At 35.4% G+C, this 24,530-nt stretch overlaps 1 protein-coding gene across 1 annotated transcript; it reads left to right on the top strand.

The window, feature by feature from the left end:
• Window positions 1-7,735: 7,735 nt before the first annotated feature.
• Window positions 7,736-20,264, top strand: LOC132130134 (AT-rich interactive domain-containing protein 5B-like). Its single transcript, XM_059541796.1, has 10 exons — window positions 7,736-8,019; window positions 10,182-10,442; window positions 13,230-13,404; window positions 14,545-14,775; window positions 15,480-15,595; window positions 16,365-16,512; window positions 16,668-16,720; window positions 16,850-16,947; window positions 17,039-17,189; window positions 18,430-20,264. Exons 1-10 carry the CDS (start codon window positions 7,999-8,001, stop codon window positions 19,762-19,764), a joined length of 2,589 nt encoding a protein of 862 aa, XP_059397779.1. The 5' UTR covers window positions 7,736-7,998; the 3' UTR covers window positions 19,765-20,264.
• The last annotated feature ends 4,266 nt before the right edge of the window (window positions 20,265-24,530 follow it).

Below are 24,530 nucleotides of genomic sequence, written 5' to 3'. Positions count from 1 at the left end.
TACTAGACTAATTGAGACTTGTCATGTCACTTGTATACTGTAGTTGTTCTCTTGTTGACCTGACTGCTTCTATTGTTCTCACTGGTAAGTCGCTTTGGATAAAAGCATCTGCTAAATGATTAAATGTAAATGTAAATTTAAATCTGGAAAAAGGCTTGTCCGGAGAAGAAAAGATGAGTGCTACCATCAGTCCTGTGTCCTGCCAACAGTAAAGCATTCTGACACCATTCATGTGTGGGGTTGCTTCTCATCCAAGGGAGTGGGCTCACTCACAATTCTGCCCAAAAACAAAGCCATGAATAAAGAATGGTACCAAAACACCCTCCAACAGCAAATTCTTCCAACAATCCAACAACAGTTTGGTGAAGAACAATGCATTTTCCAGCACGATGGAGCACCGTGCCATAAGGCAAAAGTGATAACTAAGTGGCTCGGGGACCAGAATGGTGAAATTTTGGGTCCATGGCCTGGAAACTCCCCAGATCTTAATCCCATTGAGAATTTGTGGTCAATCCTCAAGAGGCGGGTGGACAAACAAAACCCCACTAATTCTGACAAACTCCAAGAAGTGATTATGAAAGAATGGGTTGCTATCAGTCAGGATTTGGCCCAGAAGTTGATTATGAGCATGCCCAGTCGAATTGCAGAGGTCCTGAAAAAGAAGGGGCAACACTGCAAATACTGACTCTGCATAAATGTCATGTAATTGTCGATAAAGGCCTTTGAAATGTATGAAGTGCTTGTAATTATATTTCAGTACATCACAGAAACAACTGAAACAAAGATCTAAAAGCAGTTAAGCAGCAAACTTTATGAAAACTAATATTTATGTAATTCTCAAAACTTTTGGCCACGACTGTACAACAACTCTTCTCCACAGCAATATAAAATGGCCTCGCCCCCCCCTTATTTAATATTCTCAGAGGAGGGGTTTATGTAAATATTGGGCTTAGTGACGTCAGCAACCCTGGAGGAATGTCGTGTAGTCCCTAACGGCCGTTTGCTGTAGTCCTTAGAAATGGATTTCTTTAAAAGCAAATATCTCCCTTTGCTTAAAACTTTAAACGTTGTAACTTTGCAGATGTTGTTTATGCTCAAACAGGAACATTACACACTAGCTAAAGTTAGAAAAGTGAAATCGTGTTTTATCACCCCTTTAAGCAATAAGAGAAATTCAAAGTGAAACAGGTCCAGTTTTGTTTCATTGACAAACTAGACTGCAGCCCAGCACACTTCTGCATAATGTTTGGCAGTAACCCAGAACCCCTTTGGCCTACAGCCTCTAGGGCTTCTTCCTCTGACTTGTGGGAACTGATAATAATACTGATAAAAATAAGGAAGCTCATGTGTTACAACCCGAATTCCGGAAAAGTTGGGACGTTTTTTAAATTTTAATAAAATGAAAACTAAAAGACTTTCAAATCACATGAGCCAATATTTTATTCACAATAGAACATAGATAACATAGCAAATGTTTAAACTGAGAAAGTTTACAATTTTATGCACAAAATGAGCTCATTTCTATTTTGATTTCTGCTACAGGTCTCAAAATAGTTGGGACGAGGCATGTTTACCATGGTGTAGCATCTCCTTTTCTTTTCAAAACAGTTTGAAGACGTCTGGGCATTGAGGCTATGAGTTGCTGGAGTTTTGCTGTTGGAATTTGGTCCCATTCTTGCCTTATATAGATTTCCAGCTGCTGAAGAGTTCGTGGTCGTCTTTGACGTATTTTTCGTTTAATGATGCGCCAAATGTTCTCTATAGGTGAAAGATCTGGACTGCAGGCAGGCCAGGTTAGCACCCTGACTCTTCTACGACGAAGCCATGCTGTTGTTATAGCTGCAGTATGTGGTTTTGCATTGTCCTGCTGAAATAAACAAGGCCTTCCCTGAAATAGACGTTGTTTGGAGGGAAGCATATGTTGCTCTAAAACCTTTATATACCTTTCAGCATTCACAGAGCCTTCCAAAACATGCAAGCTGCCCATACCGTATGCACTTATGCACCCCCATACCATCAGAGATGCTGGCTTTTGAACTGAACGCTGATAACATGCTGGAAGGTCTCCCTCCTCTTTAGCCCGGAGGACATGGCGTCCGTGATTTCCAACAAGAATGTCAAATTTGGACTCGTCTGACCATAAAACACTATTCCACTTTGAAATAGTCCATTTTAAATGAGCCTTGGCCCACAGGACACGACGATGCTTCTGGACCATGTTCACATATGGCTTCCTTTTTGCATGATAGAGCTTTAGTTGGCATCTGCTGATGGCACGGCGGATTGTGTTTACCGACAGTGGTTTCTGAAAGTATTCCTGGGCCCATTTAGTAATGTCATTGACACAATCATGCCGATGAGTGATGCAGTGTCGTCTGAGAGCCCGAAGACCACGGGCATCCAATAAAGGTCTCCGGCCTTGTCCCTTACGCACAGAGATTTCTCCAGTTTCTCTGAATCTTTTGATGATGTTATGCACTGTAGATGATGAGATTTGCAAAGCCTTTGCAATTTGACGTTGAGGAACATTGTTTTTAAAGTTTTCCACAATTTTCCACAACGAGAGCCTCTGCCCATCTTTACTTCTGAGAGACTCTGCTTCTCTAAGACAAAGCTTTTATAGCTAATCATGTTACAGACCTGATATCAATTAACTTAATTAATCACTAGATGTTCTCCCAGCTGAATCTTTTCAAAACTGCTTGCTTTTTTAGCCATTTGTTGCCCCCGTGCCAACTTTTTTGAGACCTGTAGCAGGCATTAAATTTTAAATGAGCTAATTAAGTGGATAAAAGTGTAAAATTTCTCAGTTTAAACATTTGCTACATTATTTATGTTCTATTGTGAATAAAATATTGGCTCATGTGATTTGAAATTCCTTTAGTTTTCATTTTATTAAATTTTAAAAAATGTCCCAACTTTTCCGGAATTCGGGTTGTAATACTGAGCAGTATTTCTTGCAAGATTTCAAACTAAAACACAAAGTGTCATATTACATATTTCATTGCTAATAGAGTGTTGAAAGGAAAACTGATGCAAACGTGTTGATATTTAAGCTATATGATTTCAGGATGCCACAGACTTCCTGAGAAGCTTGGTTTTTCACCATGCAGGTCAAGGTCAGATTAAAAAGAAATTAAAGTAACTTTAAAAAGTCAAGTCACCTTTATTTATATAGAGCTTTAAACAAAAAATAATTCATTAAAGCAACTAAACAACATTAATTAGGCAAACAGTGTGTCAATAATGCAAAATGACAGTTAAAGGCAGTTCATCATTAAATTCAGTGATGTCATCATCTCAGTTCAGTTTAAATATTATCTGTGCACTCATCTGCAATCAAGTCAACGATATCACTGTAAATGAAGTGACACCAACTAAGAAAGCCAGTAGCGACAGCGGCAAGGAACCAAAACTCCATCAGTGTCAGAATGGAGAAAAAATCTTGGGAGAAACCAGGCTCAGTTGGGGGGCCAGTTCTCCAGACCAGACGAAACCAGCAGTTCAAGTCCAGGCTGCAGCAAAGTCAGATTGTGCAGAAGAATCATCTGTTTCCTGTGGTCTTGTCCTGGTGGTCATCTGAGACAAGGTCTTTACAGGAGATCTGTATCTGGGGCTCTAGTTGTCCTGGTCTCGGCTGTCTTTCAGGGATGTAGAGGTCCTTTCTAGGTGCTGATCCACCATCTGGTCTGGATACGTACTGGATCTGGGTGACTGCAGTGACCCTCTGACTTGGATACAGACTGGATCTGGTGGCTACAGTGACCTCAGAATAAGAGAGAAACGGACTAATTTCAGCCACTTCCTGTGGAATGTTTCCTCTCTCTGGCATTGCTACCTATAGGGTTTTGTTTATTTTTGTATGATATCATTTTGTCTTCCTAAATTAGTTTAAATACTTTACCATCCCACCAAATGCTGTTTGCATGTTGTGTGTGAGTGTGTGTAAAGTAAGTGTGTGAGTCTGTGTCTTTATTTTTTTTTACTGACCCCATATATATATATATATATGTCTAACCAAAAATCTTCATACAGTGGACTAACAGTAAAATGTAGCATATATATATATATATATATATATATATATACACACGCATGTAAAAATGGCAGAATACGTAAGCAAAACAAAACGTCACACTCAAATAAATCCTAAATATTAATTGGCTGCACAGACAGTGAAGACATTTGTTCAAACAGGTGGTTTCTATCAAAAGTTCCTCTGTCTTCAGGATTTCCAGGTTAATCTGAGGTATAGTCATTTCAAATGTCAATAAGAAACAACAGAGTTAATTTCTGTCTAAACCCATTAGAATTGCTTGCATCTGTACTGTGTATTAAGAGTAAAGTTTGGTGGTTTAGGGAGTTTAAAATAATACTACTTGGCTATACCAAATAAAAGGCAAATTTCCTGGTTTGGGACCTATGATGTCCTAAATTCCCTGATTCTATGTTAAAACTTTAGAAGAACGTGCCTAGATTGAACCATGATGAATGTGTTAGAGAATTTTTAATTCTCTATTTTTAAGCATTTATACAATAAACAAGCCTCGTTTTTATTATTATGTCAAAGTTTCCCCCTTATAGTTTTTTCCCCCTCCATCCTATTTCCTTCTAACATGCATTTTCCACATTTGCCTGTTTAACATTAACATTTGAGATATTATATATATATAACAAATGTACAATAGGGCAAAATAATATGAATCATAGGACGTACCATAGGTCGGTCAAACCAAGTCATGGATCATGGAATAGGAACTATTTGATGAAGCAATTTCTTGATTATATGAATCTGTTACACATGAGGGTATTTACAAAATGTCAGAATACTTTAACAACAGTTATTATGTTACCTGGTTAACATCTCTATGTTACCATTGTGAAAAAAAGTACACCTTAGCATTATTTGAAAAATAAATAATATACGTACTTTAAAATAGTAAGAGTGAACTCAATGTGATGTTTTTTGAACATTTCATTTCATGACATAAAAATGTATTATTTAAATATAGATTAAAAGTAATTTGTTGAATGTAAGAGTGTTTTTCTGACCTATGTTTTTATAGATTATTCCATTATTACTTCTGTTGTCTTTAAAATATGGTTAAAGAGTGCTACCAAATGTACTGTCAGTTTTTGACATTTACGTTAAACACGAATATAATGTATTTTCGATTGAAACGTGTATGTCATTTTTTTAATATATTTGAAATTACACATTTGTAATGATTAAGTTTGCAATTTAGTACATTTGAAATGTTTGTTAACTTTAAATGTAATATTGAAAAACACTAGTTACACGCTGCTTTAGAATGTAAGTCAAAACATAAAAATAAGTTTACTTCTTTAAAGCACCAGAAAAGAAGATGATTTGAAATGTACTTTTAAATTATAAAACTTTTAATTACACATCATTACAAATTAAGAAAGTGAAAGTGTAGGCTACCTTTTAAAAGCAACACTATGCAACTTTTTCTGCCTTTTTGTTTTATCTCTAATCACTACGGTACATTTAAGTGATCATTTTTGGCCTATTGTCATTGTCGCCTGTTCGGGTCGTCACCGCCGCGGAGTAACACATATCTGCGTGAATCGCCATAGACATAAATTTGGAAAAGTAGCTCCTGTTAGAATGTTCCTCCGCGGGATGCGTGCAGTTCTGTTATTAACCGCTAGAGCGTCAACATTTACATAGTGTTGCATTAAGTGGCATTTTATTTCATTAATATTATTTAATCTGTAAGTACAGTGCGTTTGAAGTGCATATTAAAAACAATTAAGCATGTTTTTTTCCTTAAGGTAGGAATATTTCACTTCTATAAATTGTTGTTAGTACCAGTTCCAAATCAGTTAAATTTTCAAATCAGTTTTAGAGCACTTTACAAATAAATTTTAGTGCAGTGTTAGGCACTTCTAAACTGTCTTATCTCATAGACATTTAGGGATAAATCGACTGACAAGAATGAGATACAAATCCACACGCAGTTTAACTCTCACAAAAAAAAAAAAGAGCAACAGCACTCCTTTGAGGTCTTTTGATCACAGTGTGAGGACGAGTGCTCCAGTTTCCTGTGTTCTTAAAAGGCATTTTACTTTTAATATGAATTTGCAAACTCATCTAAAATTACTTAATTTTTAATGATGTTTTAGTAAAGAGATAATTGTATGACCTTAATGTAGTTTGACCATCAGTGCTGATATGCAGAGCCATTAGAAACAATTGACCTTGACTGCTGCTTAATGGTACAATTCATAATTCATGAAATGTATTTATGCAATTATATTTTTTTTATAACGTGTGACCCATTATTTGAATCAAAAATACAATTCCTCATTTTATGCACATACATTTATGCCACTTTCATTTTTGTTATTGTTGTTAAGACAGTTTTGTTCTTTTTTTATAAAGTTTGTTGTGGATTAAATTAAGAATAGAATGATGATATAATAATAATTATGATTAGTAGTAGTAGTAGTAGTAGTAATTAATTATTGATCTAACATTAATAACAGATCAATTTCACGAGTCTATAATCCTAAACAATATTCTATATTGAATTTTCTAATTTATTTTCAAAATTTTAAAGCCATCTATATCTTCAGACTATATTTTAAAATACTGTTAAGATAATTAGGGGGAAAATTAAGGTTTGCTAAATCGAAAAACTATATCCAGTTGCTTCACATTCACCAGACATTCTACGATGACACGGAAGAATAAACACACAAGTGCAAATGCAAGAGACTTTTTGCAATGGTGGTGTGAACTCCTGCTGTCACATATCCTCTCAGGACTGGACATTTGTTCTGTTGCAGGGGTGTAGATCATGGGGGGAGGACACATGCCTCCAACTATGGGAAAGAATCAAATTCTCAGTAGTATTTGCAGTCAATATTGTAAAGATTGTATTTGTTTGTAGTCCTCCTAGCCGGGTTTCCTGCCACTAATGTTATGTTTAATATCAAATTGTTAAATATCTTTAAGTAAACGACTAATATGAGGATTTTTTTTTGTCTTACAGCCTCAAGTCGAATTTATTTGTATAGCGCTTTATACAATACCGATTGTGTCAAAGCAGCTTTACAGTGTCAAACAGGAAAATTGTTTGTCAATAATGCAAGACAATAACAAAGAGTAATTTGTCCAGCTAAAGTCAGTTCATTGATGATTCATTGATGTCATCATCCAGTTCAGCTCGCTTCCAATAAATATTCCATATACAGACAACTACGAGTCAACCATGTTTGCATGCAATTCAGGTTAATGTCAGCAAGAGCAGGAAAAATAAAATGTCACAGCCATTGTCTCGTGGAAGTGATCACGTGCACACTCCCCCTGCTGGAGTACTAAATATATGACTTTTATATTGCTTATTAAATAAATATTTTAGTATCTATTTTTACTTTAAAAAACGGACTCATCTTATTGATCCAGGAAACGACAGTGCAGGCCAACAAGACTAGTGTTTACATTGGGAAAATTTATACTTTAGTGGAAATCTCCTGCATATATATGATAGATCAAACATATTGTAAAATAAATCAACAAATAACACTAAAAAAATAAAAATATTTCACGTCACACTAGTAATGTAAATCTTTAGGTGTTCACTATTTGTTTTATGCATTCAATAATGAGCTATTTCATAAAAAAAATCAACACGCATGCTCTGTACTGTAGATCTAGATTTTGTCTTGAAATGCTGACTTCAGGGCTCCATATTGAAATTGTGTTGTATTTAATGATCGTTGTTAGACACTGGGTTAAATTAAACAGCGAGCGTGTTTCCACAAGAAATTGTATGTACAATGCACAACATATATTAAAGTTCTTTTGGCAAATGGAGTTAAGCCACACCTAGATCCTGCCCTATTTTCACAAAAAAGCACAAGCTTTTCTTCAGCTACATTTATGTGTGTGCCGGTGCTGCTGTTAGTACCCGGCTGTGTAACTTGATAGGGGGCATCGAGAGAGGGATAGGGGAATGCTGAGTTGCAATGGAGCTGAGTACGATACAGGTAAACTGAATTACAACTTTAAATTGTTACTTTGTTGCAGCTCGAGGCGGTCGCCGCGCGAGCTTGAAATATGCTTCTTTGTTTTTTTTTTAAATTAAAATCCTTATTTGTTAATCGATGCTCCCTCGACACGTCGTAATATTTGAAGTTCGCTAAAATAACGAATTGATTCCTATCCAATCAAGCCAACGAAGATTTGAAAATGTTGTCTCGTATTTAGATGAGAAACTTTTTTTGTTTATAAATGTATTTGAAATTTCCTCGATGCTGTATTGGTTTTGTATAAAAATGCATTGTTATATTAAGAACGTGTGCTTTTGATATTTCGATTTTTTCGTTAATGATTAATTTCTTTGTGTGCCGTGTTGACTACCTAGATTCTCCCTCTTGCCCCCCCACCCCCACATTTCACATTTGCCATTTGCCAAACTGATTTTTTTTTTTGATTTTTTTTATTAAAAACTATACGAATCCAGTTCGCGATTTTAAAGGGAAAGCTTTTTTTAAAAACTTATTTTTATGTCGACACATTTTCCGATAAAATCTCGCGAATATTAAACATGATTTTAAAATGACGTGGTAATGAAACTTGTAGGAAGAGGTAAACTTTGTGCAGCTGGCTGCTGATTTTCTTTGAGACTACGAAGTTTTTTAACCATGCTCAAGTTATTTTGTCTTTATATAAGCTGTAATATTATATTTAAAATGTTGTGTTTAGTCAGTATAACGTGATATTGTTTGGTGGCTTTTAATATTAATATGAGATTTTTTTGTGTTGGCTAGAAATGCTAGGCTTTTTGCAGTACATTTTTGAAATGATAACCTATGAGACTTTTATGTATGTGGCAGTAGGAAGTTACCTAAAATGTTATTGCGCGTATTGAATGAATACCAGTATTATTAAGCCTTCCAAAACACCCGGATTGAGGATGTTGTTTATCGGTGTTATATGAGTGATTGTTTATTAAATATAAACAATTTCTGTCGTCAGTAAGTCTAAAATGACGTATTTTCTTTTGCATACTAATAAATATAAAATTTTTGTTTTGAGTTTTATTGTTTACTTTATGAGCTATTTTAGTATGCTAATACAGTATCTTATTATATTTCAATAAGATATTAAAACAACAACAATCATACTAGTTTTAAGAATGTTAATGTTATTAAAATAATGTAAAAGAATATATTAAACCACAGTATTATACATTCATGCTTTTAAGCAAAATATTTATTTGTATAAACTGAATTATCTATGGTATGTTTGAGATGAATCAGTCTTCATACGTATATACATGCTTCTTTAAATATCTTTATTAAATATTTATATACATAATTATAATTTAAAATTATAAAAATTATTTTGTGTGTAATATTCAGTGAAGGCTTTATTTATTGTCCATTTTAGCTGGTTATTATTAGTTTTTATGTTTGATAACAGCAAACCACATTTTGTCACCATCACTCCAGAACCTTTATGTTTTAATTTCTATAACTCCAAAAACAAAAACAAACAAAAAATCTTTATGCTTTTTTTCTACTGCTATTAGGCCATTCCCAAGTAGATTAATACATTGGAATGTGTTTTCAACCATGGAAACCAATGAGGACCAAGCAATTCTGAGTAGGTTATGTGAATGATTGGTTCCTGTGTAATTTGCCCCTACTGTATATTATGTTTTGGGAATATTTGCCTTAGATTTGAGCTAAACCACTGATAAAAGACAGATTATTTTTCCTACTGCTCAGCTGGTTTGAGAAGACTGCAATGCTTAGTGCTTAGACAGATAATTTGAATCATGTGAAGAGTGTTTGCATGTGTGTATTTGTTCTTCATAGTTTGTATGCATCAGTTTTTTTCTAGAGCTTTGACTGTTATGAAGTGTTTGAGTAATGACAGCATTTCTATTTGCTTACAATACCTGCACAGGAGAAAGTTCCAAGTCAACTATATGAATTAAGTTGTTTTTTAACCATGGACTGGTTTTAATGCTTGTGAACTTGTGTAACCTATAATTATTGTACTCTGGCTCAGTATTGTTGAAGATATTCTAAGCAAATGTGTCATTTTCTCACACAGCTGTAAAAAAAGCCACATGTGGGTGTTTTCATATGTGCATACAAACATGTTTATTTTCTAACCTATTTGCTCTTGTCTTAAACAGTGGTTAGGTGCACCCAGCTGCCTTCGAGGGTCTTTTGCCTTTTATAAGTCAGTGGGTTGCAAGCAAGCATCTGGGGGTCCAACCCAGGTTTGGAAGCTTGGTGAGTTCTACTTCATGCGCTGTGGCCCCCAGGAGCCAGTGTGTATAGCAGAGGTCACATTGCTGTGGGAAGATCAGACACAACACCGCCTGCTGGCCAGTTCTAGACTCTACTTCTTACCTGAGGACACCCCGAAGGGCAGAGCAGTAGAGCACGGAGAGGTGAGAGATGGGAAAAGTAACATATATAAACTTTGATTAAAGGCAAATAGTGCATAGATCCATCCTTGAGCACCAGATGTATGTTACCATCTTGAATGTAGATATACACACCATTTTATATAACAGTTAATATTGTCATGAATATAGCCATTGTTGCTTATAGATAAATAAATATATATATTAATAGTTTAACAAATTTTTCCGTTGTGTGTTAATAAAAAAATCAAATAATTAAAAACAAATAGTAACACAAATTCATAAATAAAGCAAAAGGTTTATGGAGATTCAAATAATCTTAAAGAAACTCAATTAATTTGATTAGTTATTTTATGAGGGCAGTGTATGTAAGGTCAGTACCACAATAGAGTTTGGAATACAAAAAAGTTTAGAATGATTAACAATTTTGAATGTTTTTTTAAAAAAAAAGTCTCTGATGCTCATTAAGGCTGCATTAATTTGATGAAAAATAAGAGTTAAAACTATTATTGTGACACATTTTTACAACTTATAAAACTGTTTTCTGTTTTAGTAGAAAAATAAATATAATTTATTCCTGTTGTGGCAACGCTGGAGTTTCAGCAGCCATTACTTCAGTCTTCATTTAGTGTCACATGATGCATCAAGGATAATTAGGGGCCAAGCACCGAAGGTGCGTGGGCACCTATTGTATCCGTTAGGATTCTTCTTCTTATTATTCTTCCGCTTCCGCCGCAAGTCTATGGCAGTTCTTAAACATTCTTATAGAGGACAGTCCCAACATTAACTATAGCAAATTTGAAGTCTCTAACTCCAACTCTCTAGCGCCACCACTTGTCCAAAGTTCAATATTTTTATGCGAATAACTTTTGAACCGTAAGCCAGAAAATGAAATTTCTTTTTTCATCTGAATCCTTGGCTCATGCCAAGTCGAATGAACTCTAAAATTCGCTATTTTCAATTTTTTGAAAAATCTACTTTTTCGAACTTGTCCTAGTCGGTTAGTCCGATTTTCACGAAAATTGGCTCAGATCATCTTCAGACAATACTGGCAAAAAGTTATGGAATTGAAGTTGATGCATCCAACCATTCTCGAATGACACGTTAACAAATTTGACGAAAAGCACGCAAAAATGTGTTTGAGGCTATATCTTGGCAACGGTGAGGCATATTGAGACCAAACTTGGTGTGTGTTATAAAAACCATGACCTGAGACTACCTGCAGTGTTTCGACGCAGCGCCACCTAGAGGTCAGGAGATATGAAAAATGCATATTTTGGCTTATAACTTCTGAATGCTTTGGCTAAAAATCACACAACTTGTCTCTTTAGATTCAGTGAGTCATGTCGAGTCGAATGATATACAATTTTCCCGTGTCAGCCATTTTAGGCGTCGGCCATTTTGAATTATGTTTTCAATTGCTGTATTTTTTGGAACGCAGCATCGTATCGTTACGAAAATAATTACAAAAATCTTCGGCTCCATGCCCTGAAGGTACTCAAAAAGTTTGGTGGCAGAGTTATAATGAAAGTAATAATGTAAAATAATGAAATATCACAAAAATGCTAATAACATTTGAATAAATTAGACTATTGAAGCGCTGGAGTGCTTGGCCCCATAATTGCTGCTTGCAGCTATATTTTCTTTTAATTTCATTAATTATTATTAATGTTAAACGTTTTTGCTGCTTAATATTTTTCTGTGAAAACTGTGATATGCGCGCATTACATTGGTCAAAAAATTACGGTGAAGACATCTATTATGTCACAAAAGATTTACATTTGAAATACATTCTGCCATTTTAAACTTTTTATTCATAATAGGAAAATATTAAGCAGCAAAAACTGTTTTCAACATTGATGTTGTTATTGTTATAATAGTTATTACCAAAGGCTATTTTCTTGCCAAGAACAGAGTAGTTTACTGTTATTTTAGACATGTTAAAATATAAATAGGTAATAATAAGAATTAATAAATAATGCAAAATACATACAGAAAGGTTTTTATTTATCTATAATATATTTAATTTATGTAACAATGTAATAACAATGTCAGGACACATGCACAGCACTGCAATTTGTATTTTTTCCATTCAAACTGTGTATTGTCTCTTGAACATGGCCTGAGCATGACACACAAAAGGGAGAATGTAAAATCCCATCCCTTTTTCTGTTTTGTGCAAATTAAAAACTGCTGTTAAATGTGCTGTTAACTAGTAATAAGAATTTGTTACTTCAGTCATACTGTAGAATGTTGAATTGGTAATGAAACTAGCACTTTTATAGTTTGTTAGCCATATGCTGATCAAAAGTAAAAAGACTCCCTTTAGATACTATAATTTGAAATTGAAATCCTTTTGCAGTATGAAGTAGCCATGCCTAAATTGGAAAAGCATTTTAAACAAAACCTCAACGTACTTATTAATAATCTGTTTAGAACAAGATCCCTTTTTATAGCAAAATAAATGACTAAAGAGAGAACCTAAAGCTTTTCAGTTTCAATTGTAAATGGTTGAATGTGAGAATGTTGCAAAGATAAGCATCTAAATGTCAGCTGGGCTTTTACCCCCTTTTTTTAAAAAGCAAAAACGTTTGAGTTGGTTGTTTTTGCCTGAGGTGACTAGTGTCCTATTGTTAACTAGTATAACATGGGGGGGAAAAGGGAGAGGCTTCTCTCTAGTATTCACTTGTTAAAATATATCAGGCCATTAAGCTAAACCTGGTCCTGTCTGTAAGCTCATATGGATGTGTAAGATTTGTAGTTTCATTTATTAGACATTTGCTTGGTGTTTATATGTGTTTCTGCATGCAGGATGAAGTCCTCGCTGTATCAAAAAAGATTGTGGTCAGAGTGGAGGATCTGGTGAAGTGGACTTGTCAGGAATCGCCACAGTGGAAGCATAGCAGTCAAAACATTCATGGCTCTCTGACGTCTGATGTGTCACAAGATGCTACTTATCCACAGGAAGGAAAAACGAAGAGGGAGGGTGAGAAACTGATGAAAAATCCTGAAATGTGTGTGTGAATTTGGAATTTTGACTGGACTTAAAAAAAAAAAAAAAAAAATGCATTCATGTTTAACGTAGGCCAGTTATACTAGTATTATTTACATACTATTCACATGATTTACATACTACTATAATAGTTAATAATCTAGTATTTCTCTTTAGCTTTATATATTATCTATTTTTCTGTTTAACACTGTAAAGCTGTTTTGACACAACCAATATTATATAAAGCACTGTACAAATAAAGGTGACTTGACTTTATTTAATTTTTAGTCATTTTAGTAAATCAGCTTAAACTTGTGTCAGTTAGTTACAACTAATTTTTTTTTTAAGTTATATTTCAGCTTTATTTCAATGAATGATTAAAATGATTCCGACTGATGAATCCGAAGGTTTATCTCTTCTCATCCCGATTGAAATTTCAAATGGTTTAGGCATTTTTATTCCGAATGAGGTGTTTACACTGAGCATTTTCATTTAGACTGGACTTTAAAACCGATTATAATAAAAATAAAGTGCTCCATGTAAACTTACTGATTCAGACAAAGAACATCTTGCCTTATCGTCTTATGAAACAATACTGTTTAAGGGCTTTTGTTAGGAAGTGAATAGTGTGAATAAAAATGGCCTATTTTGTCTATTGAACTCAACTAAACACATCACTTTGGAGTAAGAAGCATCTAAGAACCAAAGGTGTAAATCAGACTTGAAAGCAGCATTTGATCAGTTTTCCTGTCCTGATATCCCCTTGCCCCTAGCGGTTCATGATGGAACTGCAGAGGTTTTGTGAGATATCGAGAGAGAGAAAAAAGTTTTACCATTTTTAAAATAAATTTAAAAAAGGAAAGGATTTTATTGAAAGGTCAGAGCACTACTTGACATTCCAGGCGGTCCAGCTTACATAAAATTTCCTTGTTTATAGTTAAAGTATTTTGCAAATATAACAACCATAAAGTCTGAGCCCGGAGATTGTAACGGCTATATTATATTATATTATTCATTTAATCTGCACTAGAGCATGACAGCTGATCTGATGGCGATGATCATTATTTTACAGTTAATAAATTGTTCCTAAATTTATATACTGACACTTTTGTTTTGTTTTGTTTTCTCTTGCAGATGAGCCATTACAGCAGAAGGTGAAGGTTCTCAGTTATCCCCAGTACTGCCGCTTTCGTTCCCTTCAAAGACGTGTCCCAGATCAGGCTAGCTCCCCTAGTCTGCAGGACCCTCACCTGCTGGCTCTAGGAGGGATAAAAGTGTCCCTTCACAACACACGAGTCCTCTACTGCCGGGATACTTTCAACCACCCTACTCTAGAGAGCAATGCTAGCATTCTGACACAGCTTGGTGAGTACTACACTCTTGCTGGATTGTGACTATAAACTTTTTTGTGATTTGGCAGGCTAATTCAGTTGGCAAACATTTATTAATTATATAAAAGACATTCAAAATGACTAATATATATAACTTGAGTGTTACAATACAGTGTACACAGGGTCCAGAATTTGGGCAAGTAATGTCACTTCATGTTACCTTAAGTAATATCACTCAACTTATGTTGATAGAAGACCTTTAAGTCGTGATAGAAGTTTTCTTTAGTAGACTATTTGATTTGTTAAAGACCTGTTGTTTTTAGCTGTTCATTACTTGATTTGTTTTAGTTTTTTATTAATGAATTTATTTGTTACTTTGCTTTACTTTGTTGCTATGCTATTACCTTTAGTTGAATAAAATAATTGAAGGAGTATTTACTTAATTGAGAAATACTTTTAGGCTAGGTGATATTTTTATTAGAATTAATTTATATTAATATTTGACTAAGTGTTTTCAATAGTGTGTTTAATACCTTGTTACTGGCACTGAGAAAAGTGTAATTTTACTTTTGGTTGTATTTATTTAAAAATGTTGGTATTGTGACAACTCCCATATGTAGTGTATATTCTTTGAATTTAATTTTAACTCCACTAAATGCTCGAAATGGTTGCTTTCTTGGTTGCATTCAACTCAAATGAGTACTGTTGCCCTAAAAATGCTATACGTTTCTGTCCCAGGATGCTCCTCTCTCAGTCTGAAGGGGCGACCTCGTAAAAGAAAGGGCAGTGATGGCAAAGGTGGTGATCAGCAAAACAATAACCATTTATCAGAGTCATGGATGGAAAGGATGAAGGTATGCTGTGGATTTACAACACAATTAGATCTACAGGCATCTTTTTGGAATACAATTCTGATGTCTAAACAGGATGTTTTAAGATTTTGATCAAATGGGGAAAAGTGTACTGTGACGTCACTGTGTGCTTCCTGTTTTGTTTAACTTAGATGTCTTGACTTCCTTTCACACCATTTGTGTCTTTACTGCCACTTTTTTTGTCATAATGATGCACATTATATTATATTGAAGGGACCACAAAAACAGAAAAGGAACAAGGCTAACTATTTTCAGTAACACAGCTACTTTCATGAAAACAAATTTCTATTTTTGTATGTTTTAAAATATATAATATATATTTAAATGTATAACTACAAGCATATACCATTAAAATAACTAACATTGCCAAAACAACCCTGCTTGCTTGGTAGTATCATTTTAAAATTAAAAATTACAATTGCCTGTGGCCTCTACACAAGTATATACCATAGCTTAGCAAATTCATGCTTATGGTAAGGCTATCTATTCATTTCAATAGAAATCCATTCTGTTTGGAATTTTGCATTAAAGTAAAATATTTCCCAATGGCTTCAAGTTGGACAAATTAATTCACTGCATTGACCAACATAAAAGCTGCTTGGTTTGAATGGAAGGAATTGTGCTTCATATAATTGCTACAATACTGACAATAGACAATGGACTTTTTTTCTAACGTGATTGCACCTTAATGTTCTTATTTAGCAGTTATTAAAAGAAAGACCTTCTAATGTGTTTTAACTGATTCCTGTAGGAGAACGTGATGGGCAGTGTGGAGTTGCATTGGGATGGGAACTGGCTCCCACATCCAGAGGAGCAGCTCTTCCTGGATCAGCTGTTTTTCTTTATGGAGCGCAAGGGTTCCCCTATAAGCAAAGTTCCCAACCTGGGTTTCAAAAAGAGTATGTATATGACTGCTTTTGCATGTGGAAATTTAGCTGAAACTGAGCACCAATCACTTACTAGAATCACTTCTATGAATTTTTTTTAACTTAACTAGGTGGTAAAAATTTCTAACTTAACTAAATAACCAAGCTGTCTTACTGTTTGTCCACAGTTGACCTCTTCCTCATGTATTCAGTTGTAAAAAGGCTGGGGGGCTATGAGAGGGTAAGTTTATCATGTCGTTTCATTACTTGGCCCTGCTGAGTTAGCTGTAATCCATCATAACAGAATGAAAGTGATAGCGGTGATCTCAGCAGTGTAAGTGGGAGTAATTGTCTTCCCCATCACCTGCAGGTGACATCGCATCGTTTGTGGAAGACTGTGTACAATGAGTTGGGTGGAAGCCCAGGCAGCACCAGCGCTGCCACCTGCACCAGGCGGCATTATGAAAGGTGACTGTGAGGCTCTGATTACAGCAACCATCCTTTCCTGCTGTATCAAAGGGCTAACTGATTTATCGTTTTCTCTGTCGATCAATTCTAGGCTGATGCTACCTTATGAACTGCATATAAGGGGAGAAAACACAGAACTTGGCAAGCCTAGAGCTACATTTGTCTCACCCACTATCATCAAAAAGACTGTGTGGGGCAGAGGGCTGTCAAACAGCCCCAAAAAGAATGCAATTACCACCCAGGTAAGGATTTTACTTGTCTGTAGCACAAGAAAAGAGAAATGCTGATCCTTTTGGTTCATTGCATGCAAGTACTCTGACTGACATGTGATGTGACAAATCACAGTTTGCTTTGTTCATATGTGCCATTTATCTAATATACGTTATGCCACACTGCTGTAGAAAAAATATTTAAATATTTGTGCAGCAATCTCAAACAAAACTTTAAGAAAGATTTGATGTCAGGACTGATAAAAATAGCCTCACACTATTACTCTCAGATTCTGTGTAATCAGTCTAGGCCATCACTGGTGTCATACCTGAATGAATCGACTTTTCAATACCATCATTATGACACCACGGCTATGGAAACCATCAGTATTATACAAAAATGCAGTAGAACATGGCATTCCATCACAGATAGGTATCTCATTTAGCAAGAATGAATGGCATTACTAAAGCAAGAAATCCAGTTAACATCATTCAACAAATCTACTTTCACTGCAGTCATGGCTACACCACATACATCATTTCTAAGCTGAAGCATCAAAATTAACCTAATAAAATGACAAAAAAATATATGATGACTGATGACTTTATCAACTCAATCGTGTTTATACCTTGCAAATAACATTGTTATAAAACAAAGAGGGTGATAGCGTGTTTTAAAGTTGATCTAGTTAATTCAGTAATAATACTATGAAAACAACCACAATTATTTACAGTGCGCTGCTTGCTAGCTCTGACTATTAGTACGCACTCTGAACATCCAAAGGATGTTAAAATGCCGATGTTACTGGATGCCTAGATGGCCCCGGTTTCGCCAACTCAAAATCTGAATAGGTTAAAGCTACGATTTAATTGCCTTTTATTTAAAGGTACAGGTAGCCGCACTGTTGACTCTGTAGGCCTCAAGGCTGAGTTCTTTGACCATGGCAACACATGATTGCTGAAATATGATTGGATAAAAGTTGTAATACAAAGATACACTATTGGAAGCAGTGCAACTAAGAGAAAAGCTATGAAATGAAGAGAATAGACAATTCAGAATTTAATTAACATTCATGGAAAGTTTTAATATTTCAATTCAGTGATTCTGATAGTGTTTTGTCTGGCAGACAAGACCTTGCTGGCCCTCAAGGCCCACCACTGCAACCTATCATATTAGATCTTACTATATCTGGAAAGCATTGCCAATTTTATTGTGTTAAAATACATCAGTAGAATGAAAATTGAGTTTTTGTTTTCTGTGCTACTTTTTCAGGCTTCACCACAAGATGGTGCTGTTGTTGTACGTAAAAGAGGAAGACCACCTGGAAAACGCAATGCCAAAGTTCTGTCCAAAGGCAGAGTTGGAAGACCACCCTTGCACCCCAAACCTCCCTTAGAGAAACCAGCAAGACCCCATCAAGAGATTGTCCAGCCATTGAATATTTTTCAAGAGCTAAAGCTCACCAACCATCCTCATGGCCAAGGTCTGTCGCTCGTATCCTCTACACCGGTGCCCCATCAATCTATGCTTGGGCGAGATGTGAAGAGGGAGACTATACAACCTCAAGCTCCTTCCTTTCTGTCAGTTCCTTGCAAATTGCTGGCAGGTGGTTCCTTGGAAGGATTCAGTCCTACTAAAGGACTGTGTCCTTTGGACCTCTTCCGAGCCCGTCTGGGTCTTAATGGAGTGAGTACTCATGAGGTTACTCCTCAAGATTCTTCCACACCCCACCAGACAATTATGGTGCATCAGCCCAAAGTCAGTACGCCTGAGACTCCTGAGAGTCCCCAGCACCAGTGTTCAGGATGTAGTTTGGATCCCTCATCCCAGAACGGAGGACTCGCCATGACTAGAGCTCCCCTGCCCCCTCTTAGGATCCTCCCACTGGACATTGGCTGTAGTCTGCAGCTGCGTCAACTGATGCGCTCCCGTCTAGGCTCAGCACACATGAACACCTTCACCAAGCGTCTTTCTGAAGTTCTGGCTCAGGATCTCAACAAGACCTCCCAACCCAATGGCATTATTCCTCAAGACCAATCCCTCCCACTGAACCTGAGCAAGCGAGCCATTACCAAGAGGTCTGTTGGAGACATGGAGCTCACGGAACTGCAGAGTTGGGGTGACCAGTTAATGACCAAAAGGCCAAAGATGGAAGCTGAGGATCTCGGAGTATCTCTGAAGTTGAATGGCACGTCCCTTCTGGTGCCTTTGAACCAAGATGAGCCAGCTGATCTTAGCTCGCCCAGCCGGGCCAGAGCTTTAGTTCAGGACAGGACCAATGTGGCTTTGACTCTTCCTGAGGCAACTTGTTTCACCTTAGTGCCCAAATTGTATGTCCCCCCTGAAAAGCCATCCAGTATTGCTGCTTCCCCAGACAATCTACATAGTATGTATCACCTGAAACAAGGGAAAGAGAAGACCAGTGCAATCGAAGTGACAGTTAAAAAAGAATCAGAGAGTGGATATCTAGATCCAGATCTAGAACCTCAACCAAACAGTGACCTCTACTCACAGTGTGTACCTACTGATGACATCAAAGAGTCGGACACAGTTTCCTCTCTCAAAGTACTCTCTAGTTCCCTCCTTTCAAAGCCATCAAGCTGTTAGCATGCAGACATGAGAGCATTACTAACGCTTGCGTACTTTATCACTCCTTTCTGCTCTGCCTTCCCTGTGGACAAGTTTGTATTATGAATGATCAAAGAGACAGTTTTGCAGATGCATTGCTATCTGCTAAGTACCTGATTTTAAAACACTACTCAACTTTGAACTGATACAGGTGGCCATGGTTCTACCAAAGATAAGGTGCCTTGAACTTGATTAGTCTATATTTTATTACTTTTAAGTTGAAACATGGTGTAGTTAGTGGATCATCAAATGGCCAGCCAGTAAAGGACACATGACTCAAATGACTCATGGAGCATTTGATTTCTCTTCTTCTTTTTTAAATACAGGTATTTAAGAAAAACAAGGACACAGATTCTGAGTCTGGTTACTGTTGGATCCAGATATCAAAAATGTATTGTAACATCATAGCAGAAAATTTGGTCAGCTACTGAATTTTTTCTTAGACTTAAATGCTTTGTTTATAAATGATACTTTGATGACAGCAGTGTCTTTTTTTGTGTGGGTGTAGGTCATACTCTTTTCTTATTTATCTGTTTTACTCCTTTATCTCAGTTCTACTTTACTGGACTTTGGCAGTGTGAATTTTTCTTTTCTTTTTTTTTCTCCTCTGTGTGTATTTGTTGAACTCCGCTATTTAAGAAAAAACCACCATATGAGCTCTGTGCTGGATTTTATCATGTTTTGAATAGCTACTCATTTTAAAACAAATGTACTGTATTGTGCAAATAATATGCATATTTTGCGACCCAATGCAAAAATATTGTAGGTAATTACTATTTGTGACCATTTATAGACATCATCGATGTGTGTTTACAAAGAGACTGATTTAGAGCCGCCTGTTAGAAAATGGATAACTTAAATTGCTTTTCACTCCTTTTAGACTGACTTCTCTTAATGCAATGTATTTCACAGGTTTACAGAAGACAAATTATATTTTCGTAATTTACACTCAGTTTGCTATGAACAGTAACTAATTGCTTGTGTAAAACATTTGTATGATCATTCTTTATTAATCTATTGGTCGTATTTAATTATTATAATTTTTTTTCATTTAATTTACTTGAAAGTCAGCCAAACAGAATGATAATCTCTATTTAATATCAATGTATAAACTGTTGTAATACCACCAAAATATTTTTCCCTTATTTTGCATGCTTATGCTAATGGGGCATGGACTCTGTGACAGATCGTCATTGCAGACATGTTTAAACACTGAATATTTATAATAAAATATATATACTTACATTGTTATATTTTGCTGAAGTAAATGTTAAAATACCTCAAAGCTTCTTACACTTTACAGATATCACACTGTTTATGATTTTATAGTAAAAAAAAAAATAGCAGTAATACTTTAGTTTAGGGACAAATTCTCACTAATAAGTAGTTGCTTGTTAGCATACAAATTATCAATATATTGACTGTTTATTAGTACTTCTAAAGCACAAATTCATGCCTTATTCTGCTTTATAGATCCCTTATTCCTACCCCGTACCTGAACTTAACATCTACCTTACTATTAATAAGCATCAAATTAGGTGTTTGAGGCAAAAGTGATTTTTTTAATAGTCCATTAATAGTGAGAATTGGTCACCAAACTAAAGTGTGACCACAATAGCTACTGTAAGATCATAAATTGTTATCTTTAGTGTTTGAAGCATAGACTGTATAAAAACAGGGTTTGAAGCTATGTTATTTAATGTAGTAAACCAGAGGTTTTTATGGTAGTAACAAACTGCTGTAACTGTGGCTGTCATGGTTATTTTCGTAAAGGGAGAAGGCGCTCTTAGCCACACTGACTGTTGTTGCAGCAGTCTGTGGCCACCAGGGTGCGATATCATCTTATGTTTACAAGGTCATTCAACAACCTCTTACTAACTTCTAAAAAGGCTTAAAGATTAACATTTTCTTACCAACATTCACAACAAAGAAGTTAATATACATTCCTAGACCAAACAAACTAGTCAAAATTGATCATCAGTCCAAACAAAGCAGAGTAGGTCAGCAGTTTCCAGTAAATGCTTCAGACAAGACAGAACACTGAACAAAGTCTTTCATAAAAGGATTTTTGTTGTACAACTGAATAAATCAGACAGTTCCTCTGCTACTACTTCTTTTTTTCTTTTCTTTTTTTTGGACCTGTATCACGGGTCTTTCCACTGGTCAGATTCTTTGTTTTAACTTAAAAGGCTCACCATGGGTCTCATATTCATATGTCTGGTATGTGGATTTTATTTTCACAGAACTGCTGTGATTCTTTAACCCTTTAAAGCCATCTTTCATCTTACTAATTCTTTTCAAATATCTGAAATCCAAGATATTTGGATGAAAAGTATGCATGAAGACGAGGCTACTATAAGTGCTCTAATTTGAATGGCATTGGATGTTTTTATTGCTAAATTTAATTAAACAATTATTTTGATGTTGTATTTTACAAAAATCTATTTTCTAGCCATCTGTTTTACCCCTTGTTAGGAGACAGGAGTGTGTGCTTGTTTGTGTGGAGCATGCAAGTGTTGTGGTGTTGACTGGAGACCACTGTCAGCAGCACTAATCTGATTTCCTGGAACCATGACTGTTCTCTTACTCTTACTATCACTCATCTGAAAGTGAAAGAAAGTGAAAGTGACATTCAGCCAAGTATGGTGAACCATACTCAGAATTTGTGCTCTGCATTTAACCCATCCGAAATGCACACACACACAGAGCAGTGAACACACACACACACCCGGAGCAGTGGGCAGCCATTTATGCTGCGGCGCCCGGGGAGCAGTTGGGGGTTCGATGCCTTGCTCAAGGGCACCTAAGTCGTGGTATTGAAGGTGGAGAGAGAACTGTACATGCACTCCCCCCACCCACAATTCCTGCCGGCCCGGGACTCGAACTCACAACCTTTCGATTGGGAGTCCGACTCTCTAACCATTAGGCCACGACTTCCCCAAACAAAGCAGAGGTCTGATCTTGTGACATCAGACCATGTCAGAATGCACAATGTATTCATAAGAGTGCATGGACTAATTTTTCTTAATATCTTTTACTGTGGATTTATTTTTATATATTATAATATATTTTATATATTATTTTTATATACAGAATATATTTAACAGAACAATACATTTTACTATAAAACATTTTTACAGTTTTTAAACTTTAAAGGTGTTGCAAGCCTTTTTCAGACACACTCTCTCTGTTTAAATCTAGATTAAAAACACATCTCTTTCGCCAAGCATTCGAAAAAAGCATCTCATAATTTGTCACTGCAGTTGTATCTAATCAAATGCGCATTATTATTCTTTAGCTTGGGTTAAACGAATTAATTTTACTTTGTTGGAACAGCAGCTATGCAAATTATTTCTCTATTTGTTTCTATGTTTTGCCACGAGATTTACATCCCGTGGTAACTAGGATTTACACAAGCTCCAGTCTGGATCCAGAACACCTGAGAAGAGATGATGCTAACCCCTCAGAGGACCTCAGATGATGCTAACCCAGAAACAACATAGGCTACAGAACTAACAAATATTGTTACAAGTGTGATTGCATCATATAATAATTGTTATTAATAGTGTTCATTGTCTGGTTGACTACGTCTTGTATACATTTTTCGGAAAATTCCTGTCATATGCACATAAACTGACAGTCACTACTTATAAGCTAGTACTAAATATTATAGAAACTTAATTTTCTGTAAATTTGTTTTGCAATGATTTGTATCATAAAAAGTGCTATAGATATAAACTTAAATTGAATTGAAATGAATTTTTAAGGAATGGGGTGTAGGAAATGAAAGAAATATCTGAAGTAAATATGAAGTGGCCAGAGACAAATTCTTTGTTTAGCCAATCAGAAAGCCTTTATGGTTCTTTCTGTGGACAGTCCACATATTAGCAAAACATCACTATTAATTTTTTTTTTTTTTTTTGAGTGAATGATTTACGCATATAATGACTCACTCATAAAGACAGTCACTTACTGTGTTATCAATATAACATGGTTGATGAAAATATACTTTTTACAGTACAAACATTTTAATAATACTAATTGGATGGTGTATCAGCACTCTATTGCCCTTGCTGCACCAATTAATTTAGAAATGGTCATTCATAAACGATTTGTACATTGTATTTGTCATTTTATGAATGGGGAAGCTGTGTTTCTAATATTCTATTTTTACTTTATAATGATTTTCTATTTTGGAAATATGATCAAAGGGTGTATGTGAATGTGTCAGGTGAAGTTAGCTATTGAAAACAATATTTTAACATTCAAATTACTGGATGAAATGGCTGAATAAGAGAGGTAGTAAAAAGTCCAAACATTAATCAAATTAATTTAAATTAAAGGGATAGTTCACTGTTAGCCCATTCAAAATATAGGTGACTTTTTTCTTCAGCAGAACAGTAAAGATTTTTTTTAGCTGAAACCACAGTCCTTAGTGATTTATAAAAGAAAAGTCATCCATTACTTTCAGAGTCCCAAAAAAAAGGAAGCATATACAGGCAACACAAATACCCCTGGCTCCTGATGATATATTGAGGTCTTATAAAATGTTGCATTGAGGTCTTATTTTGTGTTGCCTGATTTTAGTAGTAAGTTTTAAAATTTACATTACATTTTTTTTTTTAGTGTAAAGGCTCATTTATTTTTTTATTCATTGTCTTCCTTTGGAGCAAAAAAGTTTAAAAAGTCACAGCACATGCTTTGCTACTTTGCAATGTCTATTTGGAAGAGAAAGTGTTTGGGTG

The sequence above is a fragment of the Carassius carassius genome, chromosome 47 (genome assembly GCF_963082965.1).
Source record: "Carassius carassius chromosome 47, fCarCar2.1, whole genome shotgun sequence".
NCBI lineage: Eukaryota > Metazoa > Chordata > Actinopteri > Cypriniformes > Cyprinidae > Carassius > Carassius carassius.
This window is presented reverse-complemented; position numbering and strand designations above follow the sequence as displayed.